Source organism: Malus sylvestris, chromosome 9 (genome assembly GCF_916048215.2).
Source record: "Malus sylvestris chromosome 9, drMalSylv7.2, whole genome shotgun sequence".
Taxonomy (NCBI): Eukaryota; Viridiplantae; Streptophyta; class Magnoliopsida; order Rosales; family Rosaceae; genus Malus; species Malus sylvestris.
In genome coordinates, this window is record NC_062268.1 from 4,533,406 (window position 1) to 4,555,847 (window position 22,442).

The 22,442-nt window shown below is 37.3% G+C and overlaps 3 protein-coding genes across 7 annotated transcripts in view; 1 reads left to right on the plus strand and 2 right to left on the minus strand.

Annotated features, from left to right (window-relative positions):
- Nucleotides 1-2,702: 2,702 nt before the first annotated feature.
- LOC126583271 (ribosome biogenesis protein WDR12 homolog) lies at nucleotides 2,703-7,773 on the minus strand. The gene is made up of 14 exons (XM_050247605.1): nucleotides 7,497-7,773; nucleotides 7,266-7,366; nucleotides 6,434-6,540; nucleotides 5,957-5,992; nucleotides 5,754-5,839; nucleotides 5,359-5,417; nucleotides 5,170-5,280; nucleotides 4,938-5,063; nucleotides 4,267-4,410; nucleotides 4,006-4,114; nucleotides 3,738-3,874; nucleotides 3,599-3,634; nucleotides 3,403-3,498; nucleotides 2,703-3,082 (listed from the first exon to the last, which is right to left on the minus strand). The coding sequence occupies exons 1-13, from the start codon at nucleotides 7,657-7,659 to the stop codon at nucleotides 3,406-3,408; spliced, it is 1,308 nt and encodes a 435-aa protein (XP_050103562.1). The 5' UTR covers nucleotides 7,660-7,773; the 3' UTR covers nucleotides 2,703-3,082; nucleotides 3,403-3,405.
- Nucleotides 7,774-9,089: 1,316 nt separating this feature from the next.
- On the minus strand, nucleotides 9,090-15,549 carry LOC126582029 (uncharacterized). 2 transcript variants are annotated; one of them, XM_050245993.1, is made up of 10 exons: nucleotides 15,234-15,549; nucleotides 14,287-14,381; nucleotides 14,104-14,201; nucleotides 13,934-13,983; nucleotides 13,729-13,824; nucleotides 13,542-13,631; nucleotides 13,362-13,454; nucleotides 13,139-13,234; nucleotides 12,971-13,036; nucleotides 9,090-9,268 (listed from the first exon to the last, which is right to left on the minus strand). In XM_050245993.1, exons 1-10 carry the CDS (start codon nucleotides 15,510-15,512, stop codon nucleotides 9,140-9,142), a joined length of 1,092 nt encoding a protein of 363 aa, XP_050101950.1. In that variant the 5' UTR covers nucleotides 15,513-15,549; the 3' UTR covers nucleotides 9,090-9,139. The 2 variants fall into 2 exon arrangements, with proteins under 2 accessions (XP_050101950.1, XP_050101949.1); XM_050245992.1 differs by lacking the exon at nucleotides 9,090-9,268 and adding an exon at nucleotides 11,689-12,035.
- A 215-nt stretch (nucleotides 15,550-15,764) lies between these two features.
- LOC126582028 (protein RIK) overlaps nucleotides 15,765-22,442 on the plus strand; it is a 7,202-nt gene continuing 524 nt past the window's right edge. The window contains exons 1-12 of one of the 4 annotated variants that reach the window (XR_007609240.1): nucleotides 15,768-15,945; nucleotides 16,592-16,832; nucleotides 17,116-17,217; nucleotides 17,329-17,363; nucleotides 17,459-17,534; nucleotides 17,922-18,026; nucleotides 18,107-18,184; nucleotides 18,648-18,741; nucleotides 18,846-18,963; nucleotides 19,339-19,867; nucleotides 21,841-22,039; nucleotides 22,209-22,434. Coding sequence is in view for 2 of the 4 variants with exons in the window: in XM_050245990.1 (XP_050101947.1) it covers nucleotides 15,878-15,945; nucleotides 16,592-16,832; nucleotides 17,116-17,217; nucleotides 17,329-17,363; nucleotides 17,459-17,534; nucleotides 17,922-18,026; nucleotides 18,107-18,184; nucleotides 18,648-18,741; nucleotides 18,846-18,963; nucleotides 19,339-19,867; nucleotides 21,841-22,039; nucleotides 22,209-22,333 (1,770 nt within the window). In the remaining 2 variants the exon portion in view is untranslated. Of the gene's footprint in view, nucleotides 15,946-16,591; nucleotides 16,833-17,115; nucleotides 17,218-17,328; nucleotides 17,364-17,458; nucleotides 17,535-17,921; nucleotides 18,027-18,106; nucleotides 18,185-18,647; nucleotides 18,742-18,845; nucleotides 18,964-19,338; nucleotides 19,868-20,888; nucleotides 21,126-21,840; nucleotides 22,040-22,208; nucleotides 22,437-22,442 lie in introns of those variants that run through there. The other 3 variants (XM_050245990.1, XM_050245991.1, XR_007609241.1) reach the window with 3 other exon arrangements.

Below are 22,442 nucleotides of genomic sequence, written 5' to 3' on the forward strand. Positions count from 1 at the left end.
TCACGTCAACGAAAATTATTTTCCGGAATGGGCTGTCACACTATTTATACTTAAAAAAACATATAATTGTATTAGGATACATAAATTGCAAAATAAAATGATATATAGATTAGAAAATATTAGAAGATATTGAAAATATGGAGAACAAACATTTAATGAGTGTTCATCCAAGTCTTATTGACAAAATAAAATGCAAAATAAAAAGTTATCAATTTTATGTCTAAGTGGAAGTCACGACCTAGTTGGGTTAGGTGAATGCCTAAGTGACTCTATGACCACTTTCTTAATTTTAAAATGCGTAAAGACTAATCAGAGAGTGCTAGACGGAAATTTTTAGAACGATATCCGAAACTATTCAATTTAGGTGAATGGGTTTCGAACTTGGATTTAAATAAACAGGCAAATTTTCTTGGGTAATCGACCTTTCAAAGAATTGAGGATGAGTCGGAAATTCGGAGTCTATCAAGGGGATGAAATTATTAAGGGTGTTGTTACACACCCATTTTTACTATTCATACACCCTCTTAATTTTTAACTGTCGAATCAAATGAATTGAACAAAATCAATGAACAAAAATTTAATAAGGATGTGTGAAAAGTAAAAATAGGTATGAATAGCACTACCCAATATTAATTCTACAAAAGTTGTTTTACTAATGCACGTGAGTCTGAATCGAAACCAGTATTATTAAAATGCTCATGTCCTAAATAAATTATTATTGACTAAAATTGGACAAATTTAACGTTTTAAAAACAGTATAAACGTAAAATGAACTCAAAATACAAACTTGAAATGAGTTTTTTCTCGAGCAATTATAATGTTACTTCCCAGCTTAGGGATCCAATTCATTTCTTTAGAGGTCGAATTCTTGATTTCGTGTGAGCTTCGCTTGAGAATCTGAGATAAGTAGACATGTTATTAGGGTTTAAATTTTTAAGGTATTTCTTTGCTAACAAGAAAATTACTTATATTATCACTCGTTAATGGTACTTTAGTCATTTTGTAAGGGTAGTTCGGTCATTTTAACGGTTGGCTCACACTCACGGGATCTCGCACGAGCACACAGGCCCACCTGTAAAAGGCAGCTCACTTTTCCCAACTCTGACTTTTCTTTTAATAAACTCGTAGAAAGCAATATGGAAGACAAAGGCAGATCTCTCGCTGAAAGAAAATTTGGGATTCGCTGTCCAGATCACGTGTCTGTGCGATTCTAAGGGCGACTCGTAAAATTGTGTATTCAACCAAAATATCTCCTCACCATGCATGCACCTTCTTGACCTCGCGGAAAATACAACAAACCCTAAGCCAAGCCTAGCCAAGCCTAAGATCTCGCGGAAATTAAAGAAACAATCATCAGAGGCCTCCCCCTCCCCCTCCTCCTCCTCCTCCTCCTCTAAGGCTGACGATCATAAGAGTTTCATGTTATCGTTGTCGATGTCGATGGTGAAAACAAAGTACAGAAAGACTGCGATAACAAAGGGTACGAGGCAGCACGTATCGGCGACCTTATAATTAGTGTCGTGACGAGTAGGAGGAGTCTTGATGGGGCGGACGATCAGATTTCGATTCCTTCTACCGCCGACCCTCTCCATCATACACAGGTGTGAGTAACCGCTGGAAATGAATCCGCTCAAGTTGTTGAAGCCCAAGGAACGGTGATCGATTTCGAGGCCGCTCGCGTGACGGAAATCTTGTTTAAGACGCGCCAGTGGATATCCCATGGTCCAAATTCTTTCAGACTCGCAGAGGTGGTCGAGCAGAATGAGAAACCACAGATCAAACTGACGCTGCCATTCCGGTACGGCGGCGGCTTCCATGATGTGCAAGAAGCACGGCAAGAAGAGAGAGCGAGAAAGAGAAAGAAAGGAGATGAGAGAGAAAGAAAAAGAAAGAAGATGAGAGAGAGAGAGAGAGAGAGAGAGAGAGAGAGAGAGAGGCAGAGATCTAGAGGGAGTTTTGGGAAATTCAGAGAGAGCAAGTTGAAGGCCAGTGTGCTATGAAAAACTATGAAGAAATGAACTAGCTATGCACGGCTATTTATAGTCTCTCTCTCTCTCTCTCTCTCTCTCTCTCTCTCTCTCATTACACTGATCAGTTAAAACTGCCTCTAACAAACTCATCAACGGAATTCAACCGCCCCTAGCAAACTCATCAACGGAGGTCGCAGGGGTAAAATAGGAACTGGAAAGTAATTAACCGAATTCTCGCGCCAAAATCCATTCCCACAGTTAGGGGTGGCAACTTCAACCCAACCCACTAACCCGACCCCAAATTTAAATCAGCATTTGGGTGGAGACTTAACAAGTTGTTGAATTATTAACGGTTAGTAGATAATATCGTTTGTTATAAAAAAAATATTGTTAACGGTTGAACCTGTTAATCATCCACTTTTTTTTTTCGGTTGATTTCGGGTCAACCTGCAAATTCTTTGGGCATCTGTTAACTAAGGGTGTTTTTTTTTTAATTCGTTAAGACAAAATTTATTCTCCTCTCCCGTCCATTTGGATTCTCAGCTTACACAGTAGCAATCCTCAAGTCATCCAACGCACATAAAGTTTTCAACTTTTCAATGTGTGTGGAATACGGAGCAACACCCTATACAAGTAGAGTGGAAGGATTTTTTTTCTTTCAAACATCCCTCCACTTGTATAATGAAATATAGCGTATATGTTCGCATTCTGGACAAACGCACGCCAAAGAACAACACTAAATTTTAAGACATAAAATTAATGATAGGATCACCGTTTAGAGAATTCAAGCAAACCTCCAAAAGTACAAAGTTACCAAAAAAATATAAGATATAAATCATGCAATTGTACATCGAGCACACTTCTAAAGAAGTCAGTCAATTGCTACTGCTTAAGCCATAGTCTGCCTTGGACCAAAAAATAGCTCCGAGACTATATATTCTCCGGCCATGTGAGGCACCAAAGTCACGGCCAAACATCCCCATAGACACAATACTCAGATTGCCCCCATTCTCGCGACCAATTTCCACAGGATCATGAAACATGTAGAGATTCAAGCACGTTGTAAGCGATGCAAAAGTCCTTCCATCTTCAAATCACTCTTCTGCTTATGGCTGAAAGCAATGGCAGAAATACTGAAATTATCATCACGCAACAGAACAAACTAAAGCAAAACGTTTTGAGACAGAATCTTTGAGCTTTTAATGCCACATATGAAGTATAACAGAAAGCAGGATTATCAAATCAACACAAACTTTTAAGGAAAAACTCATCTATGTCGAAATGCACCCAGATGGACAAACAAAGGTTTAAAAGTAATAGATACGTTGTCATGTTCCTCTAATGCGCATGGTTATACGACAAGTTTCCGTGCTTTGATAGTCGGGAGGAACATTGAATTTTCCAAATAACCTATAAAAGTGGGAACTTTTACCTCTCACAGCACAGAAACCCCGGAAGTCATGCAAAGCTTGGAATCTGCACCACCACTAAGCACAGTATCACCTTTCCACCAGTCAGCGCATAGCGCCTGAGTTACAGCAAAGTTCACAGTTAAAAAATAGATTGAATTTTAGAACACTAACGAAAAAAGGAAATTAAAATGATAGAAAGAGAGAATAATGTTGTACCTTGTCCTTGTGTGAATCAAAGACAAACAAGGGCCACTGCAAGAGAAAACACTATTATTGAGTAACAAATTCATCTCAAGGTCATGCTTGGCAGAAGCGTGAACTATTGTAAGAAAACAAAAACAATGAGGAGGCATACAGCAGTTCTCGTATCCCACAGCATAACTTTTCCGTCATAAGATGCAGAGACTAAATGAAATGGAGACTTCTCATGCCACTTGCATGCCGTAACCCAGGAAGTGTGAGATGAGAAAGTTTTGATAGAAGCAGAAGTTCCTAGGAAATAAATAAAACCTCCATGTCAGATGTTTGTGTTCTTTAGTTTGTTTGTGTGTGTGTGCTGAGAGAGAGAGAGAGAGAGAGAGAGAGAGAGAGAGAGAGCAGAACACTTGAGTCGTCTAACGGACCTGGTTTACGAGGATCCCATACCCTAACAATGGGGTCAGAACCACCAGCAGCAATCAAAGCAGAACCTTCACCTCCAATATCAATGCAGTTGAGTACTTTATCATGATACTGTCACGAGGAGAATGTTACCACATACACATTTAATAACTCTGAGAGAGCAAATGCCAGGATGTTGTGTGATTTGATGCCACAGAAAGCATATAAGCATGATTGTCAAAAAAGACTTCAGACAACAGAATGCTAAGGCTATTTGCACTTACTATTGTCGACGTGGCTGTGCCTCTCTCGACATTCCACTCTTTAATGGAATGGTCCCACGATGCAGAATAAATTGTTTTAGGCTCTGGCCACTTCACAGTAGATACGCATTGTGTATGGCCTATTAGAGAAGAAACAGCCTCCCCCTGTGACGTATAATTTATCATAACCATCAATTACCAGGGAAAACAATCTGGCTCATTACCACAACCATAACTATCAATTACCACAATCATTGATGCAATAATCTTTTAAATCTCAAAAAAGTAAACACTTCTTTGATTTCTAGCTGAACAACTCTTTAATACATAAATAAACCAGTTAGGCATCCCCTTCAAAGAAATAATTGATCTATATTTCTTACATAGACATTTCCTTTAAATGAATTAATCTTTCCATTACTTCTACATTAGATCGAAAAATATTGTTTTGTGTAACATTATGAGATTTAATTCATAGGCAGAAACAAAGAAACCATCAAGAATTCCCTAGTGCAAAAATTTCAATCAATAACAAAGTGATGAGCCATTTGTCAGGGCTTAGAAGTTGTACATACCGTGTGCACCCTGAGTCAAATATTTAATAAGCCTGTCCCCACTTAGTCAATTGAACGTCACCCCAAAAATTATCAAACCCCTCTATATAAAATTTAATATATAAGCATATCACATACCTCCCACTGCGATTCCTTTTCTTGACCAGTCTTTTTTCTCTTCTTCGTTGACACAGTATCACCTTCTGAATCAGGCTCATTTGTCTGCCATAAATTGATAGTAGAATCCCAAGAGCCTGAACAGACCTAATCATATGTAAGAAGACAAAAGAAAAGGTAAGTTATAGACAAAGCCCAATCTCATATACACTACTTATCAAATTACATATTGGAAATCAGAAGTAGACAAGACCATGTTTCCAGAGGTCTGAGCAGCAACACTTTGAACAGCTGCTGTATGTCCACGTAAAATTTTGAATGCTCTTATCTTCAAAGGATTTTTTCGGGTCTCTTCTGCATTGAACTTCCCCAAAAAACAAATAATAAATATTAGTATACACATCATACTACCCTTGTGATAACAGTATGGTCATCCAATTACCTTCCACAGTCTCAGTGTCCGATCTTTCGAAGCAGTAGCTACGGTAACACTTTCTCCACCTGCAATAGAAAATGAATAACAGCTTAAGCACTTGCGACAAGATAATATAGATATTGGGAACTGCACTACCTAATCAGCTACCAGGTAAAAAACCACCTCCTAACACACAAAAATTCATGCACAGAAGTATCCCAGTAGACATTAAAAAAATTTCAAATCCAAAAGCAAAAACAATGAGGATGCCATAATAAATTGGTCCTCGAAAACCCAGAATTGAAAAAATGCAAGTAGTTGGCAGTGCCAATTGACATTCACTAAAGAACTGATTAAAACAGTATCGTGGCCATATTCAACAAGGAATAAGCCAATTATCAACAGTTAGATCTTATAGCTACCTTTTGGATTGATTATACTAACTGAAGTAACAGGTTCACTGTGTCCTTCCAGAACATGTGTACATGCTCCGGCAGCTTTCCATACCCTAAAAGAAGACCAAATTCAACAAAAGTAAATATTAAGCTTCCTTATTTTGGGTGTATCCACATGAGAAATCATGAGGTACACAAGAAATGAAATCAAAACTTTTTTGAGGAATTACCTTCCCAAACCATCATAGCAGCCTGTCAAAAAGAACCTGCCATAGAATACAAATTACAGGAGTTTCAAACTACTTTAGGGCCAAAACAAGAATATCAAATTTAGGATAATGTTTCAGAAATAACTTCATATTGCACCACGATGCAAGTTAACATATTAAATGAATACCAAACATTCCGAGAAATGACAATTGAAGGTTTCCCCTTAAGAGACTTGGAGTAGAACTGAAAATAATACTTTTCAAGCTAGCTATTCCATGCCACCTTTCTTAATAAGAGGACCTAACTACAAATCCTCAGCTCAAAAAAATTACTCTAACTTCACACTTTATTAGCAACAGATATATCCTTATTGTTTACATACTGCACCCCAAGCCATGTAGGATAAGAGTTTATCGCTACACACTTTTGGAGCAACCAAGTATTTATAGACTTCCATGAAGATATGTAGTACACATTACAAATTGTGATGGTTATACCTGGGACTAGAACCATCAACTGCACTGACCCAGTCATTATGTAAAGAAGGTTCTTCTTCTTTGCGTGGGACCACAGCCCGTATATATTCGATTTCCAATATCCTCTCCTGTAAAAGTCATAAACCTATCATTAGATATTAAATAAAAAAGGTGGATAAAATGACAATGATGAAAATAAACTTACATCAAATCAGCTCGTAAAGCAACATATGCAACACTAGACCCACTCCACTCTAATTTAGAAGATAGCATCCGCACTTGACAATAAATAATAGATAAACTCAATTTTTCCTAGTTGTGGAACCAAAAACATAATTGTAAAACCCATATTATGTGGCTAACTGAAGTAATTAACCCAATTAGCTTAACTCTTGTTGGTTTCTCAAGTATCCAGTTTGGAGACTCTGAAACAGACTTTACAAAATTCCGAGGAACTTGACGACGGAGCTTGAAGCAATTAAAATCCTATGCCCAAAGTTACGCCTAACAAGGTGTAACTTAGAAATCCCGTCTAATGAACAAAACTACGTTTTGTTTTTCAAATCCTATGCCAAAGTTACGCCTAACGAGGCGTAACTTAGAAATCCCGTCTAATGAACAAAAACTACGTTTTGTTTTTCAACTTCACTTTATCTCGTATTAATCAAGCTGATAACACTCTAAATTCCATTGTTCCAATCCCGTCACTTTTAACCAATCTCTCAGCATTGCTTTCTATTTCCATGTTGCTTGCAATTGCATAAAAGTTACACACAGCATTTTATCAGAAAACTTATGCACACAATTCACGCAACAAATTGCAAATTGAATCCGAAAAATCGGAGATACGCACCGCAGAAATGTTCTTGGCAAGAAGGAACTTTTCGAGCGACATCCGAACCAGCTCATTCTTGATAAGAAAATCGAAAGGCTCCGATTCCCAATCGGGGTTTCCTGATCACAATCATCAATCATAGCTTCAGAACACCAAAAAGCAAAATCCTTTTTCTTTCCCCTAAGGGCAGCAGAGTATCAGAGAATCAACGGAGGAGGGAAAAACACGTTTAGGGATATGAGAGGTTACCTGATTTGATGAGGTTGTTGACAACGGTGGAGAGGCCGAAGCGGGTGAGATTGGCGGGGATGGAAATGGAGGATTCTGTAACTTTGTAGGGGTGGCCGAGGTCCGTTTTGAAGCGGACGAGGACCAGCCGCGACGGCTCTTCGGTATTTCCGTCGGCGTCCATCTCCTTGCTTCTCTGTGAAAGAGATTGTAGAGAGAGAAAGAGGAGGAGGAGGAGGAGGAGAGAGAGAGAGAGGTATTAGCAGGCCAGCAGCAGGGTTTAAGACGGAAGGGATGGAAGGAAACTAGGGTTTAGAAACAGAAAGAAACAAGAGGCGTGCGGAACGCACCGTTTGGATTTAGAGACAAATTAACTTTTTCAATAATTATATGTTAAAAAAAATTATTCTTACTTTAATACAGTTAAGCATCGTGAAATTCGCACTTTGCTATCCTTAGTTTTTTTTCGTCTCATTTTCATACTTAAGATTTAATTTTAGTAGCACCTTAATACTTTCGTTATGTTTTCAGTTAAGTTATTAGTTAAATAATGACGTCACATAACTTTGGCCTAGCATATTTACTAAGAATTAGCACTAGACATGGTAGCTTGGATTTACAAGAGAATTTCTCATCCATGTGGTAAATATGGTGAACCTGAAAACGTTGAGGTTCCACCATAAAACCAAGTGGCAATATGGAGAGTAACTCAACTACTTATAAGTACATACAATATTCATTCTCTCATCAACATGGAATTCAATAAATTTTGCACGAAAAATATATTTTGAAGAAAATGAAAAAGATAGTTTGTTGTTATGGTAAGTGAAGCAAAATTTTAACAAAAATATAAAAATAAAAAATAAATTTTATTTTGTACATAGCTTTATTTGAGTAACCACTGTTAGTTTCAAATATTTTTAGATTTATATCATTTATTTTTTATATTTAATGATCTGGTTCATAATTTATCATTTTATTATTATTATTATTATTATTATTATTATTATTATTAAACATTGCAACGTCTATGTGTATTGACCAAAATATTATATCTATGTACAACTAGTAAATATTTTACGTTAGATCTTCGGGTAGTGGTATTTTACTTTCTCATGTGGAAAAGATAACCGAGTTCCCCTTCCTTATTTTTCAATATAAGGAATATTAGAGAAGCGGAATTTGAACGCATTCTAGTGCCACACATTTTAATCATAACTACATCTCGTCTCTAATACTCAGAATATTTCTTTGCTAACTGTTCCGGAACACAAATTAGAACTATAAAATTAAAGAAAAACTAACGAAATATCCAAAAAAAAACTTTAGTTTTTAATAAAAATGACAAATAAGAGTTTAGTAAATAGTGCCAGAAAAAGATAAAAATATAATTTTTCGTTAAAAATGAACAGTACCAGAGTGTTTTGTTAAAACTCCCTAAAATTAAAGAAAAACATTAGTATTGCCAAGGAGAACAATAGGCCTCTTAGCAATGAACAAGTCTCATAAGTTATGCCGCAGTCCCCTTCAGTTGTTAAGAGTTGGCCCACATCGGTGAGGGACAAGGTTTACTATGTGCTTATATGGTCTTAGGATGCTCTACATATTCTTGGACTACTTTTCATATTGTCAATTGGTTTTATGGTAGAACCTCAATTTCATCATCAGCAACGATCGTTCTGAGCAAACTCTGCAATTAATTTCGCAACAGAGGCGGGATTCTCGACGTGAGGGAGATGACCAGTATCTAGTAATAGCCGCATGATTGCAAACGGAAGCTCACAGCGTAACCTCTGCATTTCATTTACAAACGAGACTGAATTAAGTATAATAAGGAGTGTATAATGAGATTTTTGGAGTACCAATAATAATTTTTATTCAAATATTTTTAGATTTATATCGTTGATTTTTTATATTTAATAATCTTGCTCATAATTTATCACCTTTTTTATTATTTAAATTTTAAACCAATCTTATATACGTCGCAACCTCTATGTATATTGCCTAAATATGATGTCCATGTATAGTTAGTAAGGCCATCTCCAACCGACCCGACAAAAGAGTTATAGGGTTAAAAATAGTTCGGAATGACACGAAAACCGTTTCCAACCAAGGGTTAGGCTAAAGGGCTTATGGGCCCTACCGGGGCCAAACCCCCAAATCAGGCCAACGACCTGGCCATTTCCAGCCAATCAGCCCTACAGCCTAGCCCTCCAGCGCCAGAATGTCAAGCTTGACATTTTGCCAACCCTCTAGCTTAGCCCATTTGAATGACAACGACTACCTAATGTCAGCATAATGCTAGCTAGCAATGGCTAGCTAACGTCAGTTACCATTGGAATTTGATTTTTTTTTTTGGACGAATTAAAAAAAAATCTAATTGTTTTTCGTATAAATACCTACATCATTGAAAGCTGAAGATAAGAAATGCCACATAAATTTGCACAACCAATTACATCTTGACACGTGACACTTGAAATCCTATCCGAAAATTTATTAAGATTACATAAAGATAAGAAATCTAGAGAGTTACTCACTTTAGAGACACGTATCACTCGAATTCTTATCCGAAAAATTATTGAGATTACATAAAGATAAGAAATCAAGAGAGTTATCACGTTAGCAACACATGTTACTTGAAATTCTATAAAAAATTATTGAGATTATATAAAGATAAGAAATTCCGAGACTTATTCATTTGACAAGTGACACTCAAAATATATCCGAAAACATTATTTTAATATTGTATAATTTAATTAACCATATTAATGAAATTAAATTAATAAATTATGTTTGGCCTATGACCCTTTGGAGATGATTTTTTGTCAAAAGGGTTATGTTTAGCCTATGAAGTTTTGGCTCTCTCGGTTGGAGATGATATAAAATAGGGTTTTTATCACAAATAGTCCCTGACATTGATCAAACACATCATTTTGGTCATTGACATTGAAAATCAATAGAAATGGTCCCTGACATTGATCAAACACATCACAAATGGTCCTTCTGTTAAAAACTTTTTGGGCAATTTTCAAAACTTTGTAACTCAATCGTTTCTTAACCAAATTCGACCCATGATATATCAAAATGAAGATAGGAAAGTGTAGAACAAGATTATACCTATTTAGAAGCCCAATGGTTGCCGGCAATGACCGGAAAATAGCCTCAAATGTGATTGGTCCGCGAAAAAACTGGAAAACTTGCCTGAAATGGGGTAAACTTTAAACATTCATAACTTCTTCAATACTCAACGAAATTGAATGATTCAAAAATGAAAATCATACTTCTCAACGAGACAAAGAGAATGATACCTTTATTGACTGCTAATTTATGATGGTTTGACCGAAAAATGGCTCGAACTTGGATAACCATTTTTGAGTTAGCCAATTTCGAGTCGTTTTCCGGACAAACTATGACGCGTTAGCCATCAAGAAAGCTACCATTCTCTTAGTCTCGTCGAGACGTATGATTTTCATTTTTGAATCACTCGATTTCGTTGATTATTGAAGAAATTATGAATGTTTAAAGTTTACCCAATTTCATGCGAGTTTTCCAGTTTTTTCGCGGACCAGTCACATTTGAGGCTATTTTCCGGTCATCTCTGGCAACCATTGGGTTTCCAAATAGGTATAATCTTGTTCTACACTTTCCTATTTTCATTTTGATATATCATGGGTCGAATTTGGTTAAGAAACGATTGAGTTACGAAGCTTTGAAAATTGCCCAAAAAGTTTTTAACGGAAGGACCATTTGTGATGTGTTTGATCAATGTCAGGGACCATTTCTATTGATTTTCAATGTCAGGGACCAAAATGATGTGTTTGATCAATGTCAGGGACCATTTGTGATAAAAAACCTTATAAAATATGGCATAACATTGTTCATTAAAATATAATTTCTTGCATAACTATATGGCTAAAGGGAACCTTTTGATCATTCTTCGATTGGAAATGGCCTAAATATTTTGTGTTAGATCTTAGTGTAGTGGTATTTTTTTTTTCAAATGTGGAAAAGATATCCGAATTTTCCTCCCTTATTTTTCAATATAAGGGATATTAGAAAAACGAAATTCGAATACAAAACTTCTAACGCCAAACATTTTAGGAAACTTTAATGAAAAACTCCCAGTATTGTTCACTTTAATGAAAAACCATATTTTTACACTAAAAAATCAATCCTGATACTATTAACTTTATTCTTTATTTTGTCCCTATCGTTAAATCTCAAAGTTTCAAGCTCTTTTCATTACTCTTCTAACATTTTAATCATAACTGTATCTCTTCTCTAATATTCATTAATTTCTTTGCTAACTGTTCCGGAACTACGAATTAGAACTATAAAAAGATGCGTTTAAAGAAAAACATGGGTATTGCCAAGAAGAACAATTGGCCTCTTAGCAGGGAATTAGTCCCAGAAGTTCTGCCGCAGTCCCCCTCAGCAACGATCGTTCCGAGCAAACTCTGCAATTAGTTTTGAAACGGAGGCGGGATTCTCGACGTGAGGGAGATGACCGGTATCTGGTATTAGCCGCATGATTGCAAACGGAAGCTCACAGCGTAACCTCTGCATTTAATTTTCAAGGAACAAGACTGAATTAAGTAGTGCATGAATGTTGACGTTTAAGCATGTCTTCCAGTTTCTACTTTCTACATTCTAGCACGCGGTAAAGTCAGCGGTCACACATATACATTTAGAATCAAGTTCTCCAAAATGCTTCAAACAGGCCGATCGATTTTGAAGTAGGGTTTGCAAAATGCTGCAAACAGGCCTATTGAGTATTTTGGAACGATTTCAACAATCTCTCGTGCGCTTTTTAAAATTAAGCAATGTATTAAAAGCTTAAGGTGTGGGCGAGGCGTCCGAGGGATAGCCCAGCCTAGGCGTGACGCGAAGCCTCATGGGACCTAAATTTTTTAATATATACAATGAGCGTACACATATATTATATTAAAAATAAGAAGATTATTAATCAATAATCATTCTGAGCACACACATATATTATAAATACATATACACATATATATACATATATTTATATATATATATATATATATAATAGAGGATGAAAAGCACAATGAGCACATATATAACAATGCACGTAGAAGACACACACATCCATTGTATAAAAAATAAAAATCAGAAAACAAGGCAGAGAGATGATAGTGCAAGGAAGATGTATGAGGTAGTTAAAACCCTACCCAAAATTTGGGTTTGGGAGTATAAAAAAAAAAAAAAAAAAATCCCCTGATGCGCGCCTAGGCGGCTTCGGCGACGCCTTCTGGCGCCTTCCGCCCACTCCCTCAAAACAGAGACGGCAAACCTCAAGCCCAGCCTCACAGGGCGCTTAGGCGCGCCCTGAGGCGAGCCTTTTAAAACATTGAGATTAAGAGAATAATTTTAAGTCCTCTGTCTTCAAATGATAGTAAAAATATCGTAAAACATGCTCAGTTTAAGTATGGCAGCAAAAGTTAAGTAGCAGGTAGCGGCTCAAAACTGACCAGTATTTGTTTGTAGCTGATAATTTTATCCTGCTCGCTGCAAATCACAAGCACTTTCTGCTTCACCTGTAAAATGCGGTTTCAGAATGTTATTGCCTGCCCTGAATTGCGGAATTCTGTTTACCACTTGTATACCGTATTCATTAAGATGACGAGGCGAGAGTTTACCTGTTTTATTTGGGAAATAACGTTATAGCCCCCACTAGTCATAAAACTGATTGTGGCATCTTTCCACCAAGGCTGCAGACAGTGTAAGCGCCCGACCTGAATATAACACGATCTCTGTTAGCTTATACGACAAATATGCCAAGATAAAAGTTCCGGCAATGCACTATCTGTTCCAATCGGAGTGTGAACAAGAAGTATTATTTGCATAAGCAGAAAATCTTACATTAGTCCAATCAAAGGTTGTAGCTAATGAAATGCCGTTAAAGGCCAGCATATTTGCATAGAAGCGTAGAGGGGTGCTCTTCAATAAAGAAACCTGGTGAATAAAAAGATCAGACGATAGGCAAGCGCATTAAAAGAGAATTCACGTAGGATTGAAATACCGCTGTTAGTGGACACCCACCCCAGCATAGGCTACAGCTTTCGGTAACTTTGCCATGTCTCCGGTGCCTTCTGCATAGACGCTTGCATTGATTAAAACCAGCTTTTCGACCTGTAAATAAAAGATAAAATCAATCCCTCAAATACACACTACATAATTTCTTCAACGACGATCTAGAGCTAAGGAGCTCAATTTGAAAGAGACTCACAGCTACTGGATGGTGGTATGCAAAGTCAATTGCAACAGAACCACCGAGGCTTGGTCCAACTAATATCATCGGTCTTCTGATGTATGACTTCCAAAACTGCAATTGAAATGTGAAATCCAGTTAACATAACAAAATAGAGAGGCCGAAACAACATTTACTGGACCAAAGAAAGAACAAAAAAAAGCAAATCGCATTGCATAAACACCTGATAGAGGTGATCACGCTTGGATGCCGCACTGCATGGTGGACGCCTTTCTAGTACAGATAACAAATGATCAAACGGAATTAAATTAATCACTTGTGGCATGAAATAGACATGAAGTATACAACTCAATCAAGTCGAAAAAAGAGAGAGGAAAAGGCAGGTAAATGAACCTAAATCAGAGAAGCCCCATCCAAGAACATCAACAGCCCAAGCCTCCAACCCAGCCTCTTCGAGCAGGGGATACGCGCACCTCCATTCTAAACAAGAACTAAAAAAGATACAAACATGACGAAACATGTTCAACACGACTTCACATTGTAACGGTCAATCTGCAATTTGCAAGCATTACAGACCTGTCAAAGCAATGGAGGAGAACCACCGGATTGATCTCACTTTGTTTTAAAGGCCTTACACAACTACTCATAATACAACTTTCGGACGACCCTATCTGCAATTGCAACCGGCTTCCGCCATTAGTCAATGAATAACTTCAAAGTGGATGAGAAAATTATGAATCATTTCATCACACGCTAGACACCAGATACAATTCCAATGAATATTTCAACTCAACCACATACTAAAAATCCTGGAACTGCCATTGATCGCAGCTAAAGTTAACCAAATTTACTACATTGTAAAATTTGAACTGAAAATAGTAAAGTTTCATCTTAAATAAAAACTTGGAAAAAGTACCTTTGGCTTGGTTATTTTGTGAGTTTTTTTTTTTTTTTTTTTACTGTAAACTAGAAATAATTTAGTAAATAAATATTCAGAAGGCATACTTTATGACATAGAATATTCCCACCTTACTGAATTGACTATTATACCCTTGTATCCAGTGAGTTCCACCCTCACAAAAATGGCAAACGGACGTTCCTTTCGTTGAATGACATCGAATCTCCTCCAAATTTTTTAAAATATTTGTTTTTGACTTTCGAGACAAAGACATTCTCAAAGAAGATACAAAGATGGCAAAAATAAAGGAAAATGGGTCCCCTCCGGATCCCTGCCTCATGATTTTAGGGATCCGAAGTCATTACAATTTTTAAAATGAATTTTTATTTATAGTCGTTAGGTGAAATTTCAAGAACAAAATTAAAAAAATAGTGTGCGAAAATCATTTCTTGATGAAACTATCTTGTGACAAAATAGACGCTAAACATACATTTTAAACGTGGACTAGACCAGTTTCCCTTTCCCCGCATCAAACTCTCTCTCCTCGTAAATTAGTGTATCGTTTTCGTAAAGAAAAGAAATGAGTGACATTAACAAAAAAATGATAAAGCGATTAGTGGGTTACCGGCACAGGGAGCCTCTCCATCCTCCGAGCCAACGTTCTGGCGTACGGGTCCTTAATTTTGTCAACCTCCTTTGGAAGAAACGATGGGAACCCATTGTTTGTACCTGCACCCTTCGCATTACTCACCACAGCCCTGCTGATCAGACCCCTCAAGCTTCCACCTTTCTTACCCAGAGGCGGCCGCGACGGTGGCGCAGCACCCCACATTAGCACTACCATTCTGATTCTTCCTGTGATCTTTGCAACTGGTTTTGCTTTCCACTGGAAGTGAGAGGACATAGAGAGAGAGCGTGCTGTCAAATAAACGAAACTGCAAGCGGTGGGATTGCCACTTGGATCGCTGGGATGCTCGACAGCACGGCAGGGTACGGTGGTCAGAAAATTGTCAATTTTTTTTTCAGCCGCACGATTCTATGAACGGCTTGGATCAGTTTGAGGATCTGGACCCTGATTGTGTGTGGGCTTCTTTATATTTATTTGGGCTTTTATCTAGTTTATTGGGCCTTCCTCCAAAAGGGAAAAATAAAAGAGAAGAAATTAAACAAAAAAAAAAGGAAAGGAAAGGGAAAGGGGAAAAGAAAGAACCAGACATTGATAGCGGACTCTCTCTCCGCCGGAGACTGTAAAACCGAAAATCGGCAGCAATGACGGAGGAGAGTGGCGCTAGGGTTTCCTCCGACGTGCCCAGCGATGATTCACAAACAAGGCAAAGGTACCGTCTTTCTTGTCCCGCTAAAACCCTAATTCCTTTGTCTAATTTAAATTTCGTATTTTTATTAAACCCTAGTGATTTTTCTCTCGATTTTCTTCCTCCGCTTCAAAATTTTATTATTTTAGGGTTTTGTTTCATGGATTGTAGATTTTTTTGCGCTTGTTCTGGTTGCATGGAGGGGTGTTTTAGGGTTTTTATTATCTTGGGAACTTTCTCATATTTGCAATTTTGGTGTTGCTTGTTGTGAAATTTGACTATCAATTTATTTATATTTGTAAAATGTTGGGGAAAAATAATTTTAGGACATTTGACTTGAGCTACATTTTTGCTTAATTTTTTTAACTGGTATTGGAATTGGAATTTGAAGGATGGAAGGATAAAATTTAAAGTTCATTACTTGAAATAGTTTGGGCATGATGTCTTGGCTTACTGATAAAGTTGCGTGGCCAGTAGCGTTGTCGAAACCATTATCTCCATTGCCCAAAGTTACTAAAGATAATTGAGTTTCATTGTGTAGTTCAAGATGTCTAATTGCGGGAATTATGTTTGGGCGAGCTTGAGCTCGATCTTGTGTTTGTGTTTGTCTATTTGTGTTTTAAATCATGTAGTTCACGAAAATATGTTAAACCTTTAGCACTTGGTACAGGAAGAAAAGAAAGTGGGATCAACCTGCAGCATCCTTGGTTTCAGCCGGTTTAGCAGTGCCTGGGGCTCTCCCAATGGTAAATGTGGGATTTCTTGGTGGGATTACAATTCCTGGCACAACTCTGGTTACTGGTGCTGTTTCAATGAATCCATTTGTGGCCAGCTATGCTACCATACCTCAGCCGTATCAGGTTCCTCTGATCCCGCCACAGACTGCCACGGTCATTCAGAAATTAATTCAAGTGAGTTCACTTTTGGGCATTTTTATTTACTTTTCATGTCTTTAATAGACCCATTTTGCTTGAATTGTGCTGCATTTAGTTGGTTTATGTGCATGAGGATTGGGAGAAACCATGATTTCTTAATTCTGGGGTATATGTGTTGTCCGCTGCCCCCCCCAATATGTTTTGGTTTTTGAATCTAATCCACTTATGATTTTAATGTTCTTTTCTTGCTCATAATTCAGTATTCCGATTGATTAGTTTCAAATTTCGTTTTTGTTTTGTTCAATGATTTGCAATCTAGCCGAAGATTCAAGATGAGTTAATAATAGCACGAGAAATTGTTATTAACGATGCAGAGTCTTCAGTTCGCTACAAGTTGACAAAACGCCAAACACAGGAGGAGGTGTTTTTTGTTTTTCTTTTTCAAAATTTGTATTTCCTAAGATACTTTATTTATTTTTGTTTGAAATGGATGGTTCTTTTCTTTGAGATTGATGGTGTATATTACTCGCAGATCCAAAAATGCACGGGAGCTGTGGTGATAACAAGGTTGGTTTGCTTTCAATGTCAGTTCGGTGCATTTATATTTGTTCTTTTTTCTTGCTCATAGTCATAGATACTCATATAATGAATTGCCTTTACAGGGGAAAGTATCATCCACCAAATTCATCAACTGATGGTGAAAAGCCACTATATCTTCATATATCTTCAGGGGCTCATGTAAGTCAATTAGCTTCATCTTCATAGCATAAATCGTTGCTGTTGAAAATCTTTCTGTTTATGGTACTTTATAATGGATGTTTTTGTTTGCTTATAAAAGTGTGCAATAGATTTGGTTGTTCTGAGAATTTCTTTTTGTCCATCCATGATTGGATTGTTTTTCTTAAATTATGTGGCATCATCATACGCAATTTCTTTTAAATTTTTCTCATTTGTGTCAACTGTCAAGATTATATAGTTAAACAAAGATCACTATAATCGTAAACTGTAGGCCATATCCCCTTTTGAAAAACCTCCTATCTTAGTTATCTGTTAAAATGTCCATCTTTAATAGAAATTTTCATGGACGAATTTTGATTTGGTTTCATCATAATCATGGCTTGCCAGTTAAAAGAGACAGCAGAACGTATTTTAGCAGTTGACCGTGCAGCTGCCATGGTTGAAGAAATGTTGAAACAGGGTCAGAATCCAACTATGAGCAATGGAGTGATGGTATTATTGCATTAAATGTCAGCTTTTATGTGGTATTTAAATTGATGGCATAAGTTCTCTAATGAAATTTGATTACTCAGGCACAAGGTACTTGTGTATATTTGGGCTTTGACGCAGATCCATCATTGAACATTGCAGCTCGTATACGTGGTCCAAATGTAAGTTATTTTGTTCCTCCCCTTTTCACGTCTTATCAGTAACCTTAAAATTCTCTGGGTTCACTGTGTTCTTCGTGGTTGATACTTTTCAACTCTCTTTCCATCTTTTCTTTTCCTTCCCATCACGCCTTCTCTTTTTCTCCATAGTGCTTGAATTTTGTTAGAACCGGATTTCAGTTTAGATTCTATAACCCTATGTTAGTAAGTGTAGCTCATTTAATTTGTGTCATTATAGATATCATGTTGAAATTGCTTGTTTAATTGTGTGTATTGTGCACATTTATTAATTATAACCTTCATGCTTGTAAGCATGATTGATTTAATTATTTTGAGCAATTTATTTAAAGTTTATTTTGCACATGATGGAGATACGTGATTCTAATGTTTGAAGCTTTCTCTGACATCTCCATACAATTGGGAGAAATTGTTTTTGTGTTGGTGGTGGTCCGTTTTGTACTTGCAGGACCAGTATATAAATCACATTATGAATGAAACAGGAGCAACTGTCTCACTCAGAGGGCGTGGTTCCGGAAATATTGAGAATATACATGACGAAGGTATCACCTTCTTTATGCATTATAATCTTATTGCAAGCCTGTTGTTCCAGCATCGGGTTATTTTGTTGGTTATTGTTACGTATTTTCTCTTATTTTGCTTGCAGAAGGACAGCTACCGTTGCATTTATTCTTGTCAAGTAATAATTCAAAAAGTCTTGAAGATGCTAAGCTTTTGGCTGAAAATCTTTTAGATACAATCAGTGTAGAGTGTGGTGTCTCCAGGTAATTATTTTAATTGTTGGGCATTGCATGGTTAGAAGTGTTCAAGTGTTCTGACTTCTTACCTAATGTGACAAAAGGCATGCTCTCTCCCTGTTTTCGTAATCTGTTACATTCATTTTGGGAAATGTATAGTGTGGTTTACCCGTATTCACAAACTTTTCATTATTTATCAAATAGACATATTCTTCGTTTCTGCTTCTTATAAATACATATTTGTTTCACCCAATATGTAGAAATTAAATTTGTTATGGTAACAACTTTGAGTGTAGGATTCGGCTCATTACATGAATATCCGGTTTCCATTAGCTAGTTCGTTTTCTGCTGTAGCTTGTTCTTGGGTATTGTACATAACGTTTTTGCCATTTTCTGTCATAGGGTTTCATCATCTAAGGTTTATAGTGCTGTTGCACCCCCACAGCAGGTATATAGTGCTGTTCCACCACCGCATCAGTTGGCCGGGGTTCAGAGTTCTGGAATTGAGGTAAAAGCAATTACAAGTTCGGTGTCTCCAACTGTGGGTGCTACACCAGCTTTGCCAGTTTCCTCTGCTGGAACCCCTGGTGTCGCTACTGTCTTTTCTCAAGGGACAGTCTCTCAACCTGGAGGATTGTTGAACTGTGCACAATCTCAGGCGAACATTGGTGGTTATCCCCAACCTCTATTATCTAGTGGAACAAGCTACAATGGATACGCAGGGATATATCCTCAAGTCACACCTTTGCAACAGGTTGCTCTGGCCCTTAGACAGCCATCTTCCCCTATCACTTCTACAGTTGCTCCCACAACATCAGCCCCAAGCACTGAACCAAAGGTGAATGTTACCTCTGGTTCTGAGAAGGAGAAACACCCTCCACAAAGGCGGAAGTTTCAGGAGTTACCAGTTGGTCCTGCAAAAGTCCATCAGGTACGAGTGCAAGCTCCTTGGTTGTTTGTCTTATTTGAGGGCCACCCTTGTAGGGCTCACTCCGCATTGTATTTGATCCGAACTGTCTAGGCTTTGGGTCTTCCATCAATGACCATCATTGCAAAATCTCACTAAAATCCTCATCATGCGGCCACTCAATTAAATGGTTATCATTTTAGTGTTTCTTGAAATACCGTGTTCATATATTTCTTTTGGCTAAACTATGCCATAATGGTTTTGGTTTGTCTAATTTTTTGTAAAGATGATCTTTGAGGGAATACCTAAAAAATAGACAGTTTGGATCATTGAAATAAAATTTGGAGCATGCCCCATAATGTGTCCCCTAAATAAGGTTATTTAAGGGATCCCCCAATAGAAAGGGACCTTAAATGTAAATATGTAATTATACATGTACATATAATTTACTAAACTTGGTCTAGTCCAAGTTTGTAGAATATAATTGCAGATAAATAAGTCAGAACAGGAAGTATTTCTTTAGGAATTTTCGTGAGTCGGGAAACAAGTGGCCTCTTTTCTTTATTTAGTTTTCATAAGATTGGCTGCTATGTGGGGAGTAGTATTTCATGTTGATTGCATAATTTTTTGTTGAAAGCTTCTTCAACTTTAATTAGTTAAGAAAACAAAGACAATTTGTGCTCACAGAAACACTGCTAACTCTAGGTTGAACTTGTTAATGCTAGGTCAATGTAAGGTCTCTTGCTTAGCCAGTTAACTGTCCATATAATATATCTATATCTTAGCTTGGTCACAAGATAGACTAATTTGCCTGACATGACAGTGGTCATTGGGTGGCCTTCCCATCAATTTGACTAAAGATACCAAAAATGACCATGCAATTTTCCCCATGCATATATATACTTTTTAGTCACGTTGTGTTTTCTTCAGCAAGAGCATGGTCATTTGGATAGATGGATGCTGATAAATGTTGCTTTTAGTTAATATTTTTTGTCACTGTAATGTAGTTGAATCTTGTACTGACTTGCAATGCTCGCTATTCCAGGTATTTTCTCTGACTTTCTATGAGGCCGATACTGAACCTCTCTATTGGGCCACTGGTCTGTATTTTTCACAGGGTTTTCATTTCGGTGGTACCATTGGGGTTCACTTGTGGTTGGAGCTTTATTCTGCGGACAACTTAGACTTGCTGTTTAGTTTAATGTCATATACTTAGGTCAAGTTACAAGAATATATTTTGTTTTCTATTTGTCATAAGTCAATCCAGTGTTGGATTTCTTCATTTCGTGACGAGCATCCTAGTGTTTCCTTCTTGTGCTGTCACCAGCAGCATGCACAGCCAAACTCCTAGAGAAGAGGTACCCCATCACAACCATTGCCAGCTTCACTTGGATTTCATGAGAACTCCATGGTTTCGATGATTCAAGAGTTTGAAATGCAAATTCTGAGCTACTGCTACTTCCAGTTGCATTGGAATAAAAGTGGCATTGGTGTTGATGGTTGAAAATTGGCTGTGGATGCTGGTGGGTGCCACTCATGGAATGCTTTTTTTTTAAAGCAAAAGGTACTTGTACAGATCAAATTCCATGGAACCATTATTGATCTGTACTTGCTCATGGAATCTGTGGAGCAAGTATAGCTCTATACTTGCTCATGAACATGATATTTACAACCACCTTTTTTATCCTTTTCCTTCGGTACTCTTCCTAGACGGAGTTCACAACTAACCTTCAATTTCTCCTTTATGAACTTAGCCATTTAGAAATGTTAATATTACTGTGCCTTTGAAACTTGATACGCATGTGGTTAAGCTATAGAACAGTTTGTAAACTTGTTCGATGATATGAAATCATTTTTTGGATTAATTTTCTTAGTTGCAACTATTAATCTTTAGATTATTGCTCTTTTTTTTTTTTTTTACATAAACATTCACAGTTTTCTGGTTATTGAGCTGTTAGTTTTTGTTTTTGGTTTCTTTTCTCCCTAACTGACTGCAGGATTTGGGTGTGAGAAATGTATCCACGATGCCAGCTCCAAAGAAACTGGTCCAGCAGGCATCAAATGGAATGCCACCTCCCCCACCTAGAGCCATGCCTCCAGCTCCACCTCCACCAAAATTTACCTCATCAACACAGGCTGTTAAAGTGCTTGACAAGAACATTGCTCTGAAGAAAACAAAACCTGATAATGTTCCTGGTAAGCATGAGCTATGAGTTGATGGGATTAGAAAGGTTATTCTTGTGTGTCCATGGGCGGGGTTGGGAATTAGAAAAATGGTGGAATTGTTTGTTTTCTGCTCATTTCTTGAATTCTGTTTTGATTAACTAATGATGTATGGAGATCTGAAATGTTTTGGGTTTTTCAGATACTCTGGTCAAGCTAATGGAATATGGTGATGATGAAGATGATGACGATGAGGAAACTAATGAAGAATTACCTAATAACAACTCCGGTCCAGTGACAGCTCGAAAGCCTTTCTGGGCCTTATGAGTTACCAATTAGCGTAAACTGGTCAGTTCTCGGCAACAAACTACTCGGGGTTTCTGAAAATACATGCCAATGAATAGACTATCCACCAGTGCGGTGGGCTAATATAGAC

What these genes read in the sequence shown, in the direction of transcription:
- LOC126582029 (XM_050245993.1), bottom strand. Translation starts at nt 15,512, where the DNA reads ATGTCCTCTCACTTCCAGTGGAAAGCAAAACCAGTTGCAAAGATCACA. An exon ending in AGCGTGATCACCTCTATCAG is followed by an intron (nt 13,825 to 13,933) that starts GTGTTTATGCAA and finishes TTTCAATTGCAG; the next exon opens with TTTTGGAAGTCATACATCAG. An exon ending in CAACCTTTGATTGGACTAAT is followed by an intron (nt 13,235 to 13,361) that starts GTAAGATTTTCT and finishes TGTTATATTCAG; the next exon opens with GTCGGGCGCTTACACTGTCT.
- LOC126583271 (XM_050247605.1), bottom strand. Translation starts at nt 7,659, where the DNA reads ATGGACGCCGACGGAAATACCGAAGAGCCGTCGCGGCTGGTCCTCGTC. An exon ending in GGACACTGAGACTGTGGAAG is followed by an intron (nt 5,281 to 5,358) that starts GTAATTGGATGA and finishes TTTTTGGGGAAG; the next exon opens with TTCAATGCAGAAGAGACCCG. An exon ending in AAAAGGAATCGCAGTGGGAG is followed by an intron (nt 4,411 to 4,937) that starts GTATGTGATATG and finishes TATACGTCACAG; the next exon opens with GGGGAGGCTGTTTCTTCTCT.